General features: G+C 42.5%; 1 protein-coding gene across 8 annotated transcripts in view; it reads left to right on the plus strand.

Moving 5' to 3' along the window:
* The window catches only part of LOC138349726 (peroxisomal acyl-coenzyme A oxidase 1-like), a 235,755-nt gene that overhangs the window by 168,158 nt on the left and 52,635 nt on the right, over positions 1-14,962 (plus strand). For 2 of the 8 annotated variants that reach the window (XM_069321650.1, XM_069321657.1), the window contains exons 1-5: positions 2,024-2,126; positions 6,908-7,066; positions 10,753-10,891; positions 11,157-11,325; positions 13,351-13,474. In XM_069321650.1, coding sequence (XP_069177751.1) covers positions 6,931-7,066; positions 10,753-10,891; positions 11,157-11,325; positions 13,351-13,474 — 568 coding nt within the window. In that variant the 5' untranslated portion in view covers positions 2,024-2,126; positions 6,908-6,930. Of the gene's footprint in view, positions 1-2,023; positions 2,160-4,426; positions 4,579-4,713; positions 4,793-6,395; positions 6,586-6,907; positions 7,067-10,752; positions 10,892-11,156; positions 11,326-13,350; positions 13,475-14,962 lie in introns of those variants that run through there. The other 6 variants (XM_069321656.1, XM_069321651.1, XM_069321653.1 and 3 more) reach the window with 6 other exon arrangements.

The following is a 14,962-nucleotide window of genomic DNA, read 5'->3' on the forward strand; positions in this document are numbered from 1 at the left end:
ACTCCACTGTCCCCTCGTCTTCCCCACCATTCCCCACTCCACCATCCCCTCTTCCTTCCCAGCATGCCCCACTCCCCTGTCCCTTTGTCTTCCCCACCATTATCTATTCCCCCATCCCAAACTCCCCCGTCCCACCATCCCAAACTCCCCCGTCCCCTCGTCCTTCCCTACCATTACCCCCTCCCTTGTCCCCTCGTCCTCCGCACCATCTCTCACTTCCGTCCCCTCATCATCCCCACCATTCCCCACTCCCTCGTCCGATACCTTCCCAAATGGTCTGATGTTCACGTCAGAAAACTGGGAATATCAAGTGATTTAATGTTCCCATCACTGAAGTATAAGAAAAAAAAGTTAAAAAATTAAATGAAAATATGAAAAAATATAAAAATAAACTATTCTCACGAAATAAACAGTCTGGTAAACAACACAGCTCAATTCCAATGCAATTCACACAAAATAATTAAATCAAAATGAAAATAAATCAAAATCTAGGAAAATTAAATTTATCAATGCAATCAGAAACATTGAAATGGAATCGTAACATATCTAGTACAGCATGTGTGTTGTTCTTACATGCAACAGATGGCGCTGTTTTTCAAAAACGCATGATTTTACCTGTCACAGGGGTGGCATCTATATAATATGTATATAAAAAGACGCGCCTATTCGAATGCAACGTTGTGTCAAAATTTCAAAGCAATCGGTAAAGAGGTTTCGAAGATTTCTCCCACTTGAAAAACAAGAAAAACACAGTTTTTCAGAAAAAGCATGTTTTTTACCGTCACAGATGTGACATCTATACAGCATTTATATAAAAACCTGGCCGGATGCGAATGGAACATTGTGTGAAAATTTCAAAGCAATCGGGGAAGAACTTTCGGAGATGAGCGATTTTGAACAAACGAACATTTCCATTTTTATTTATATATATATAATATACACACAAAAGAAGGTACATTGGGGGCTAAGAGAGAACATAAAAATGAAGTTGATTTTACATTCTTGTAAAGCCACTAGCACTCAAAACGTTTCGGGCAAGTCCTTAAACTAACAAATAATTTACAAGTAGATAATTTACAGTAAAATTGACAAAAAATGTTTACAGGTACTTTACAGCTTTACTTTACAGGTACAGATAATTTTAAGTAGATAAATTACAGTAAAGTTGACAACAAAAATTTACAGGTACATTGTAAGAAATTTTGACACAAAAACAAAAATTACAATAATACCCAATAATAACAATACACTATAATGAACAAGTATTACTAGGTACATAAGGATAACATTTCAGGGCTATACATTGGTTCACTGAAGCACAATTTGAGGATCATTTCAAGGAGTAATGCAGTAGAATATGCAATCAAAATAACAATCATGATAACAGATGATATCTAAGATTACAATGGTAAAGTAATATGGCTTAGGTACAAATATTGAGGGATTGGATAGCACTAGATGCAGTGCGAGTTAAAGCACAAGGTAGGAAACTGTGAAGATGAAATTAGGTACTTTTTGGTTTTATTTTTGAATAAGGCAAAAGTTGGACAGCTTTTCAATTCATTAGGGAGTGAGTTCCATAGACTAGGTCTCTTTATTTCCATAGTCTTTAAACAGATTAAGTTTGACTCTTGGGATATCAAAGAGATATTTATGTCTGGTGTGGTGAATTATTACATCTGTCCAGGAAGAGTTTCAGAACAGGGTTTGCACTTAAAAAAGGGGTTTTATAAATGTAATTGACACAAGAGAATGTATGGAGTGAATTTATGTTTAGCATGTTTAGGGATTTGCAAGAAGTTAAAGAGGCACTTGCCTAAATATGTGTGAGTTTGGCATAGGAATAGGGTTTATGAGTTACTTTTGTCAAGATCTCTTCCACAATAATACAAAACACTGAATAAACCAAATATCAAACTGTTGTCTTAAACCCTTTCAAGGTTATATAACGAAGATAAGAATGCAGTCAGGAGATAAATGCATGTGCTGTATCTTAGGTCGAGAGGTAGGTTATCTCGGCTGAATCACCGTGACACAAGAGCTCATGGGTCCTCGCATACATTCTTTCGCACCAGGACAGTTGCGGCAGGAGAACCACTGCCAGAAGACCGTGTCAGAAAACCATTGTAAGAAAATGTTTGTCAGAGTGATATTATGAGGTGGGGTATTGATTGCCACTATGATATAGGGTATTGAGTGCCATTGAGATGGGGTATTGAAAGTCACTGTCATATATGGTGTTGAGTAACACTGAGATGGGGTGTTGAGAACGATTGTGAAATGCGATATTGACTGCCATTGCGAGTTGATGTGTTGCGTGCCATTATGAGTGTTACGTCAGTGTTCACACTAGAAAGATTAGACGACATCCCAATACCCACACAAATGTTTGTAGGTGAAGATAACAAATTAAGAAATATATACCCATAACGTGGGACGTAGTCAGGAAGAGCATTGACAAACTAAAATACTTAAACGCCCCAGGTGTGGATGGAACTCAATCCAAAGTCTTAACTTTGGACCTGGTAGACTAACTATGCCTACCACTGAAACTCTTTTAAAAAAATTCTGGACCAAGGGATTGATCCCTTGATTGGAAATATGAAAATGTCACTCCTATTTTCAAAAAAGGTAGAAAGATCTCGGCAGAAAACTACCTTCCGATCAGCTTTACATAACACATCTGTAAGCTCACGGAGAGAATCTCAAGGGATGGAATCGATGGTCAACCCGTCCTCTTAAAAATAACGTCACTTATCGCTCGTATGCGCGCTATGGCCATAAGTGAACGTAATTTGAAATGAAATAGACTCACAAAAGTGACGTACTGTCTCGTTTTCTGTTTGAGTCGTCCGGCTTACTCGGTAAGGTTAGGAGAGGAAACTTTCAATTAACGTTTTTCATAACTTTTGAAACTTTATAAGAATTTCCTGCCCACCTAACCTACCAGAGGACCTTAACTTACTGTTGTTGAAAAAAATCCAAAATTTATTTTCATTTTTTTCATTTTCAAATTTCGTCCACTTTCGGCCATACTGGCAAACGGCCAAAAGCGACGTTATTTTTAAGAGGACTGGTTTTTGAACAATCTTGTAAAATTGACGCAACATGGGTTTGTTAAAAATAGATCCTGCCTTACAAACCTGCTCACATTTACTCTGACAAAGGACTTCCGGTAGATGTACAATACAAGGATTTTGCTAAAGCCTTTGATAAATACCACATGAAAGACTAACAAGGAGCATATTCACAAAGATCGTGATGAGGGTTCGAACCTACACACGGGATGTTCCCAGATGCGCCTTAGTCAACTGTGCCACGACATGGTCCATGTCGTGGCACAGTTGACTGAGGTGCATCTGGGAACATCCCGTGTGTAGGTTCGAACCCTCTTCACGGCCCTTGTGGATTTGTTCATTTGATATATCACGCTATTGTGATTTCTGTGTGTACTAACAAGGAGCTTACAGACACAAGGAATAAACTGTAGAATACTAGAATGGATAAAACAATGGTAAGAACAAGGGAAACAGAGGGTCGTGCTAAATGGGAATGAATATGATTAGAGAAATGTGGTCAGTGGGGTACCACAAGGGTCTATTTTGGGACCAACCCTTTTTGTCATATACGTCAATGAGACATAGATGAGAATATTACAAACCACATCATCATATTTGCTGATGACATAAAGATTTATGGTAAATTGGGAAATTAAAATTATATTGAAACCTTACATAGATATCTACATGAACTCCACAAGTGGTCAGAAGACTGGCAAATGCTATTTAATATCGACAAAACCTTGCATGTGGGGCTTAACAACCCACGTCACAACTACCCAATTGATAACATTACCTTGCAACAGATTGATGAAGAAAAAGGACCTTCATAAGTCAAAATCCACCACTCACTGAACGTTGCCCAACAGGTAGGGGCAGCAGTAAACAAAGCTGAATTTACCTGATGGCCTCTAGTGGCCTCGACGAGGAGAGGAAGTCGGCGGCTTGTCAAAGGGCTTCTCATTTTCCCTGATGATTTTTTTCCAGATGGATTTTAAAATTTAACAGAATTGGTATTTACGGCTAAGGCTGGTAGGCGAAGAAAAACATCCCCCGTTTTCAGACTTGCATTGTGGCTTGTTGACCTTGAAATTACCGTCGTTTCATGTTTGTGTTATATAGTGTCCCGATAATACAGTCGGGTTTGTCCTCGACGCACAATCGAGAATTCCGTGTTCTAATCCCGGGCGGAACATAAATGGTTGGGCACATTTCCATTCACTTAGCAATAAGTAGGTACTCGGAAGCTAGTCAATTCGTCGCATCCTGGGCGGGGGTCAGTCATTCGACCTTGGTGGGGGGGGGGGGGGGGGGAGGGGACACCTCGATAAAAGCCTAGCGTGTGTGAATACTCTAGCTTTCTGTCCCCCGACACAATGAATTATTTTTTTTAATTAACCGTTTGAAGAAATTGTCCGGATGAACATCCTCCAAATTGTTTCATTTGGATCACTTGTTCTCCAAATTATCCCTGAGGTCCTCAACGCTTCCTGGTATGGTGGCTCTCAGAAAGATTCAGGTAAAATCAAGTTCTAATTTTCTCTTTGTCGCTTATTCGTGGTTAGTTGAGTTCCCTCAAGATTGGATGGTAGTTCCTTTCTCCGTTTTCTTTCTCCAGTCAAGTGTTTCTTGATGTAACTGATCAGTAAGATTTGTTTTGATTATTGTAGTTTATTGTGCACCCCATACTCACCCTATGGGTGGTAGTTTATTGTGCACCCCATACTCATCCTGTGGGTGGTAGTTTATTGTGCACCCCATACTCATCCTGTGGGTGGTAGTTTATTGTGCACCCCATACTCATCCTGTGGGTGGTAGTTTATTGTGCACCCCATACTCACCTCATGGGTGGTAGTTTATTGTACACCCCATACTCATCCTGTGGGTGGTAGTTTATTGTGCACCCCATACTCACCCTGTGGGTGGTAGTTTATTGTGCACCTCATACTCACCTTATGGGTGGTAGTTTATTGTGCACCCCATACTCACCCCATGGGTGGTAGCTTATTGTGCACCCCATACTCACCCTGTTGGTGGTAGTTTATTGTGCACCCCATACTCACCCCATGGGTGGTAGCTTATTGTGCACCCCATACTCACCCTGTGGGTGGTAGCTATTGTGCACCCCATACTCACCCTGTGGGTGGTAGCTTATTGTGCACCTCATACTCACCCCTTGGGTGGTAGTTTATTGTGCACCCCATACTCACCCCTTGGGTGGTAGTTTATTGTGCACCCCATACTCACCCTGTGGGTGGTAGTTTATTGTGCACCCTATACTAACCCTGTGGGTGGTAGTTTATTGTGCACCCTATACTAACCCTGTGGGTGGTAGTTTATTGTGCACCCCATACTCACCCCATGGGTGGTAGTTTATTGTGCACCCCATACTCACCCCATGGGTGGTAGTTTATTGTGCACCTCATACTCACCCCTTGGGTGGTAGTTTATTGTGCACCTCATACTCACCCCTTGGGTGGTAGTTTATTGTGCACCCCATACTCACCCCTTGGGTGGTAGTTTATTGTGCACCCCATACTCACCCTGTGGGTGGTAGTTTATTGTGCACCCTATACTAACCCTGTGGGTGGTAGTTTATTGTGCACCCCATACTCACCCCATGGGTGGTAGTTTATTGTGCACCCCATACTCACCCCATGGGTGGTAGTTTATTGTGCACCTCATACTCACCCCTTGGGTGGTAGTTTATTGTGCACCCCATACTCACCCTGTGGGTGGTAGTTTATTGTGCACCCTATACTAACCCTGTGGGTGGTAGTTTATTGTGCACCCCATACTCACCCTGTGGGTGGCAGTTTATTGTGCACCCCATACTCACCCTGTTGGTGGTAGTTTATTGTGCACCCCATACTCATCCTGTGGGTGGTAGTTTATTGTGCACCCCATACTCACCCTGTGGGTGGCAGTTTATTGTGCACCCCATACTAACCCTGTGGGTGGTAGCTTATTGTGCATCCCATACTCACCCTGTGGGTGGTAGTTTATTGTGCACCCCATACTAACCCTGTGGGTGGTAGCTTATTGTGCACCCCATACTCACCCTGTGGGTGGTAGTTTATTGTGCACACCATACTCACCCTGTGGGTGGTAGTTTATTGTGCACCCCATACTCACCCTGTGGGTGGTAGTTTATTGTGCACCCCATACTCACCCTGTGGGTGGTAGTTTATTGTGCACCCCATACTCACCCCGTGGGTGGTAGTTTATTGTGCACCCCATACTAACCCTGTGGGTGGTAGTTTATTGTTCACCCCATACTCACCCTGTGGGTGGTAGTTTATTGTGCACCCCATACTCACCCTGTGGGTGAGTATGAGGTGCACAATTGTATGAGTACATAATTGTACACCCATACTCATCCTGTGGAATACCAACAGAAACCCAACTTTGAATGTAATGAAACTACATTTTCTGGGTGAGCTCTGGAGGCATCCTTTCACTCTTCTTCCCTCTGGTCAGCAGTTTTTCATCGTTCAAGAACTGCTGTGGTGGGCTGCTGCCTCCGGTGAGCCGGCTCCCCTGCTAATGCTAACAAAAGTTCTTGTTGTGTTCAGTACTTGAGCTATCACTTCAACTTCTTAATCAGAACTAACTGTAAACTGCTTGTGAACCCAACAGTGCTTGACCACTTGAAGTGCTGACATACACCATTGACTGTGTGATGTCACATGCAAGGGATCCACACCGGCCGTTAGTGAGCTGCATATGATAGAAATATTGTACAATTTATCATTTCTTTATTAAAGAGCCAGTTTATATTGGACTATTTATCAACAAATATAACTTCTTGAAGATATTGTATGTTTACATAATTATTTATCTTTCAGGATTGTAAGAAAACATAAAAAGCATGATGAAGCCATCAAGAGAGCTGGAATGTGTTGCAGAACTTAGAAAAGAGCGAGCCAACTGCAACTTTAACATAGAAGAGCTTACTAACATTATTGATGGAGGGGTGGAGAAAACTGCCAGTCGACGATCATTTGGTACAATTCATAATTTTATTTATCTCTACTGGAACTTGGTTTCTGACATAGTGGTGGGAGCCATTTGCCATTCTAGCAAATAAATGAATTCTTTATGATAGCACTAAGAAAACCCAGCCAATTTATACTTGTATTATTTATGTACATCATTTATTCATTTGCAAGAAAGTACAATATATTTTGGTGCATAAGCATTCATTGTATTCATTCATATTAGTACAGTGAGCAGCTATAAATTAATTAGGTTGAATGAAATATTAAAGCTGGCATAATGATTGAGATAAATAATGGTAATTTGCAGTGATTTATAAATTAACAGATGTACAGTCAATCAAAGTTCTTCAAACTAAGAGGTATATTCTAGTTTTACAAGCAGACAGGTACAGCAGACCCTTATATAACACATCTTACTGAAATAACTCTTTATAATGGGTCACATCAGTCACAGCAGTTCTATTTGGACTACTGGGGATCAGAGACAGAGGTGCAAGAAGCAAATGAATGCCCACCACCCCACTGAGAAAACATCCAGAAAGTAAGCAAATGCTTTACAAACAACTGCAAGGTTCATCAGTGTTGAATGTAATGAAATGCCATTTTGTGGGTGAGTCCCGGAGGCTCTATAGAGTATATATATATATACTCCTGGAGTATATATATATATACTGTATATATACAGTATGCGAACAAGCCTGAATGGTCCCCAGGACTATATGCGACTGAAAACTCACACCCCAGAAGTGACTCGAACCCATACTCCCAGGAGCAACGCAACTGGTAACTACAGGGCGCCTTAATCCGCTTGACCATCACGGCCGGACAGAAGGAAGTGATAGCCGAAGCTATTTGAACCACTTCCCCGCCGGCAACTCGGATGGTAATCTTGGGCATAGCATTTTACCAAATCACCTCATTCTTTGGGGCACACGTGAGGAACACAAATGCGAACAAGCCTGAATGGTCCCCAGGACTATATGCGACTGAAAAGTATATATATACTTTTATACAGTATATATATACATTTTCTTTCGGACAGGGGTCCGACTCCTTCGCTGTTGACGGGGCGCTGGGGGGGGGGAGACTTGCTCTGTTGGTTCACGCTTGGTCCCGCAGTTCGTGGGCATTTTTTGGTTGCCTTCCAGCCACTGGTGGTGTCGGGTGGCTCCTTCCCCCCTTTTGGGGGTTCAGGGCTGGCAGGGTGGAATTCTTCCCCTGCGCTTCGTCATGTCATCATGATGTGGGTGCGTTTGGACGTTGTCGATCCACCTCATCCTTCCGGGGTTGCCGACATGGGACTTTGCAAATCTGAGGTTCTTCTGGACTTGTTCAGTCTGCACCCTGGATTCTTTGCCTCTTCGGCTGACTGTTGTCTCCAGTTCGGCTTCTGTTGGGGCCGGGTGCCTGTATGGTGTCCCTGGACCTCCGGGTCACTTCTTGGCATATTCCTCTCCAGGGTTCCTGGACTGGCACAGTTAGTGGTGAGGCTTCAGGCTTGCCGCTTTCGTTGCTTTCCATAGTTTGTATTGGCACCTCACGTATTTACTCATCTTTACCGGATTTTGGTGACCTGTCTGGGTCTGTTCGGGATTCGGTTTTCTGGCCTACCTCGACGACTGGCTGGTGTGGGCTCCCAGTCGGTCTGCTTGTCTGCTCACCAGGGGTGTGGTTCTTTCCAAGGGTTTCTGGTGAATTGGAGGACATTCCATCTGGTTCTGTCCCGGGTTCGAACCTGGCTGGGTCTTGTTTGGGACTCTCGGACCATTTCTTTGTCTCTTCCTCCAGAAAAACGGCTTTGGCTATTTCTGAGAGAGTCCTGGATCACTCGGTGGTTGCTTGAGCAGTTATGAGGGAGTTTGAACTTCGCCGTGCTGGTCTACCCGCCGGGTCGGGTTTGGCCTCGGCATCTGTTTTGGTTTCTTCAGGGATGCCCCCTTCTGCCTCTCTCACGATTGTTGGGTTTTGTACTCCGGGGGCCTTGTGTTAGTTGCTGCGTTGCCAGCTTCCTCTTTGGGGCTTCTGGGGGTTCTGTGCCTCGCTCGATGTTTTCACGGATGGGTCGCCTCTCGGCTGGGGCTTTGTGGCCAGTGCTCACCAGGCCGGCCAGGGATGGTGGGGTCCCTGCTTCCGTTGTGCTCACAGCATGGATCGGGAGTTCACAGCAGTCTGGTTTGCGCTTCAGAGGGTTCAGGTCACTCGGGGCTCTACCATCCGGCTCCATTCGGACTGTTCTCCAGTGGTTCATTGCCGGAACCACGGGGGTTCTCTTTGGTTCTTGTCTCTTTGGGGTTGGTCCCTTCGAGTAGCTCATCTGTTGGATTCTCGTGGTTTGGCTCTCCATGCGGTTCATGTCCGGCGAGTGTCCAAGGTCCTAATGGATGGCCTGTCTCGGTTCGTTCCCCTGTTCACGGAATAGACGGTCGACGCTGTCTCGTTTCGTTGGCCCTGCCAGATGTACGTACTCCCAGACATGGACATCTTCACGTCGGCGTTGTCTCGGCATCTCTCATTTTATGTGGGGCGCCCTTCCCCGTCTGCGAGGCATTCGCAGTGGATGCCTTTCGGCAGGACTGGTCGAGGTGGAGGTACCTGTACCTCTTACCCCCCCCCCCCCCCCCAGTCCAGCTGTTGCTTCGGGTTCTGGCTCGGTTGGAGTCCTTCCCAGGGAGAGTAGTCCTCGTGGCCCTTTGGTGGCCGGCCCAGCCTTGTTTTCAGGCACTGCTTGTTTAGTGTTCGAGCCCTGGACGTTTCCAGCAGGTCCGCCTCTTTCGGCAGGTCGGACCAGTCCAGTACGTGGCTGGTTTGGCCTTCTCCTCTGCTCTTTGTGTCTGGTCTTCTTGACGCAGGTGTATCACCATTTCTATGGTATTCAGATGGTTTCGTTGATGGTGTTCCACCTGTGGGCTTTGTCTCGGCAACTGTATGATGTTCCTGGCACTTTTTTCGCCATTTTCTTGCTCTTCGTAGGTTGTCTTCAATTTCGGATCGGGTTGTTTTGTCCTTTCTTGGCTTTTTTAGGACCATCATTTGATGCTTCTTACTGTCGCCTTGTATCGTGCGGCACTGGCGGAGCCGCTCCAGCTTGTGTTCGGGGTGGACGTCACATTCGCCCCATTCTGTACGCTGTTTCGTGCTTTGTTTTACCTCCGGCCTGCTCAGGCTGTGCCTGAGCCGTCCTGGTCCTTGGACAAGGTGCTCTCTTATCTTTCCTCTCCTCGGTTTGTGGTGGCCCCTTAAATTCAAAACTGTTTTTCCAAGATTTTTTGTTGGCATTGTCCTCTGGGGGTCGGGTCGGGCGAGGGGAGGGCTGCGCAGATGAGCGTCGCAGCAGTAGTGTGTTACGTTTGCTTGTTTCCTAGGGATTGAAGGGAGTTCTACCGCTCTGTTCTGTTTTTGTTGTTAGTTTTTACCATATGGGGTTTGTTTTGTTATGCCTACCTTTCTGTGTGCCTAACCCCGGTCAATGGCAGATAAGGAAAAACCCCAACCACAGATGGGTTTTCCAGGGCCATTGCTCCCTGAAACTTCTCTGAAGGGGCCCAGGTTCTGGCTTATGGTCCTTGGTAGGTCTGAACTCCATAGCTAATTTTCTGGTCTAATATAACGTACATTAGCATGATAAGCTCCAGAAAGCCTCCAGGGCTCGCTCAGAAGATTGTGTTTCATTACATCCAACTTTTTTTTTCTAGAGAAGCAGTTCCTTGAAGATCCTGAGTATGTAGATAAAATTCCTCCAGAATATTTGAGTCATGAAGAGCGTGTCAGTAATGAATTACGGAAATCATGCTACACCATCATGAAAGCTTCAAAAGAAGGAAAAAATGCAAGGTAAAACAAAATGTTTCGTGTATACTAATGGTAGTCAGTTCTACCATTGGTGTGTCAGTATTTTCAAATTGATTATTTATTTCTAGTGCATCAGCTTCATTGTCTAAAAGCAACTTAGATAATTCTTAAACCAAATTATTAAATGTGTAACACTTGGGAGTATGTTAATAAAGCACTAAAAGTTTCTGTGAAAAATTGCACATTGAGGTGCACTTGCTAACTAAATATATAAACAGAATCTTATTAAGACACACTTTCTTAACAGCAGCATCATGGACAATTATGTCATTAGGAGAATACTGAAGGATGGTAACCCTCTGATGCTTCACTGGGGTATGTTTATCCCAGGCATCAAGGGACAAGGAACACCTGAGCAGAAGAAGAAGTGGGTACCTCTTGCCACAAGTGGGAGAATTATCGGCACATATGCTCAGGTGAGATTAGCTTGATTTTGATAAATTATTTGTACAAAAACAGAAGCACTACATCACTTTTAATTGTTTAACCCTTGGACAGCTGCTATGGAGAAATGGTAATACCTGCTTATGTGAAAACAAATATAAAAATTCCCCAAAATAATTGTTCATTATAGTATTATCGATTTGTATGTCAAATGTAAGAAAGCCAAAAATAAGTGAATATTTAAAATTTCTCTGGGTGAAATAATAAATACTTTCGAAGGGTGTGTTGTGGCCTTCGATAAATCTCAAGAGGTGCATGGCGCTGTGTCTGGCGCCTGTCAACACCTGGTGCCCAATACTGCTGATCCTTCCTCTGTTATCCTAGGATGTTTTATTGATTGTTTATCACTTGGTTCTCTTTATTTACAAAAGTATGTGTTGAATAACTTGATAAATCACACAATTAACATAACACATGATAATGTTTCAATTGATGATTAGTTTACCTGGTACTCCATTACAACCAGTAATGCATTCATCAAGTTATGTAACCATGAAATGATAGCAGGATTTTTTCAAAGGGTTCAGGAAAACTTCCTTACATCTACATAGACCTATTACAAACCTTATTTGCATCATATATGTAAAACCCAGACCATAATTGTTTAAATTGTCATATGATGATAACCACTGACTGACTTCACAAATCAATGTATGACGATAACCTCTGCCTAAGGGTTAAAGAACTGAGGATTTTTTAACTAATCAGAGTACATATTTAGTTTGCATTAGATGATAATCTACTAGATTAAATATCCTTAAACACATACACAATCTACAAACTGAAATTAAGACAAAAAAACACAAACAATATACACACTGATGGTTCTATCCATTCATCTACCTGTACTGTGATTAGTTTCTTGGCAGAATATGTTGGTATCGTGATGTTGGAAGATGTTATCTGCCTGAGGAGTGGAAAGTGCTGCAGTTATTATTACTCTGTACAACTGGTACAGCCCAAACATTTAATACGAAAAGCCATCCAGAATTTCAGTTGCATTTGTGTTTAAATAATTGTATTACACATTGTTATTTTCATTGCCATACCCGAATTTACCTGAGAGCCACTAACACTAGTGACCTCGAATGAGGACAGGAAGCCGGAGGCTTGTCGAAGCTCCCTCCATTTGCCTAGATGATCTTTTCCAAATGTACTTTAAAAGTTAACAGAGTTTTGGCATTTACGGCTTTGGCAGGTAGGCAGTTCTGTGGGTCTATAACCCTGTGGGTGAAAAAGCATCTCCTGTTCTCAGTCCTACAATGTGGTTTGTTGAGGTTGAAACCATTGCCCCTTGTTTGTGTTACATCTGACCTTCTGAAGAAATTTTCTGGATCAACATCTTCAAACTGTTCAGTATTTTAAGTCTCAATGAGATCTGCCCTGTTATACCTGGATTGCAGGGTTGTTAGCCCTGTGGCCCTCAACTTTTCCTGATATGTGAGATGATTTACCGAGTTGAGCTTTAGTCTTATTATTAGACTGATTTAAAATATTCACTCCTGAATGTTTGAATGTATAGTTTTTCTTACACATTAAGAATTTTGGCAGTAATTGAGTAATTGTCAAATATAATTCTGAGCTTCATTTTGCCTTTTCTGGGGGAGCCCCCTTGTGCTCTGTGAAGCTATTTCACTGAGATGGCTTCCATCTACTAGGTCATATCAACAGTAAAGCTCTATCCTACCAGGGATCTTGAGCCAGAATTTGACTTTCCTAATAAAGGTGCAAAGAGTGGGTGACATGCCACATAGTTAATTGTAATGCTGTAGGAATTTGATGGGATTGATTTTATTGAGGCATTTATTACTACTTTGAAGAAGGCGGGACTTAAAACTACTTTGTGGAGTATCTAGTTGCATTACTCTAATTTAATGTATGTAACCTTGAAAACATGTAGGGAACTTTGTGTTGATAAGGTAACTATGTACCTGCTGTGGCAGTTGACCAGTCTCACTAGAATATATTTTATCTGGTCACACAATGTAATTTTCCAGACTGAGATGGGCCATGGAACCTTCCTGAGAGGGTTAGAGACAACAGCCACCTACAGTCCCGATACTCAGGAGTTTATCCTTCATACACCTTGCATCTCGGCTACCAAATGGTGGCCAGGAGGCAGTAAGTATAAAGCACTTGCCACTTTATAGTGTAAGACCTGAATATTTGAACACTGGTATGCAACACACCATACAGTACTTCTTGGTGATGGTTCATACTGATTCCTAATGCATAATGAGATATCAAATTGGAAAAATCAGGTAAAAAGAGTGTACAATATACTATTCTTGTATATATTGTATCTATAATGCAAAAGGAAAATCCACAAAGCTAACATGTTTAATGGTCTAATAAAGCATGTACTGTTGTTATAGGAAATAGTTTCAAAGGAATTTACATTTTGTCAGCTTGTTTATATCTATTATGTGATATGGTACAGTACTGTTGTATTAGCATTACATGTCAATATATATAACCAGGAAAATACATATGTTTATTGTTTGATTTTTTAGAATTTTCATACATTTCATGAAATTATAGTAACTATCATCATTATTGCTTTACCACTAACTTTCATCAGATGGGAATACATCAGCCAGTAGAAAATAGAACAAGTTGGCCAAAGGTATTGAAAACTGACACCTGTTTATTCACCGCACCCTACACACACAATATCGAGCACCACCACAGAGAACCAACATCCCTACACTCCAGTTAATCATCCATTACATCACTCCACCACACTTTGCAGGCGCTTGTGGTTCTTCACTCTTCTGGGTGGGAGGATCCTTTCCTTCTTCCCTGCCATGAAAATAGTGTACCTTTGGGGTCTGATCCTTTCCTTCGCACAGACTTGTGATTTGTTGGGTTTTCCCTACAAGGTGATGCAGAAAGTTCATCCTCTTCCCCAGTCTAGGAAGATATTCTGCCTAAGATGATTGGAATGTGATCAGGGCCTGTTCACCTTTAATCCCTCTTTGACTCTGGTCTCCAGATTGGGGGAAGTGTTTTACAATGCGATAGGACTGCTGTATTCTTCACAAGTTTAAGATTGACTGTCGACTTGAGAATGGTACAGGACGGACTGAAATGTCGTCATCCCTTCACTTTCTAGTGTGTGGTTTGGTCAACATTTCAGCCACGTTATTGTGACTCCTTGTCTGCTTAAGATTGACTACTCCTTTCTGCCGAGAGTTTGGTTCATCATTCTCCCTGTGAACGTTGATGAATCTTCTCTTCGAAACTTGCTATCCACTTGTTTTCCTGCATTTTCTTACGGAATTAGGGCTATGCTTCTCAACTTGATCTGACACTCTTGGAGTTCAGATTTTCGTCTGTTTCGTGGTTACAGCAAAGATCCTGATGCCTTCTAGCTAATTGACAATTTCATATTCTCACTAGGAAGATGATATCTGTTTTGTCACTCGCAGGTGCTCAGTTGGAAGGAAACTTTGTGCGCCTTTATTACTGTTCTTTCAGGAAATCAGTTGAATTTCCAGAGGTCTCGCTGTGTTCCTGTTCTCGATGGAGAGGTAGTGGACTAGCAGTTGTATAGAAAACAACTGAAAGCTAGAAAAACAATAGCATGGAGACGACAAGTCACAATAA

Source organism: Procambarus clarkii, chromosome 10 (genome assembly GCF_040958095.1).
Source record: "Procambarus clarkii isolate CNS0578487 chromosome 10, FALCON_Pclarkii_2.0, whole genome shotgun sequence".
Classification (NCBI taxonomy): domain Eukaryota; kingdom Metazoa; phylum Arthropoda; class Malacostraca; order Decapoda; family Cambaridae; genus Procambarus; species Procambarus clarkii.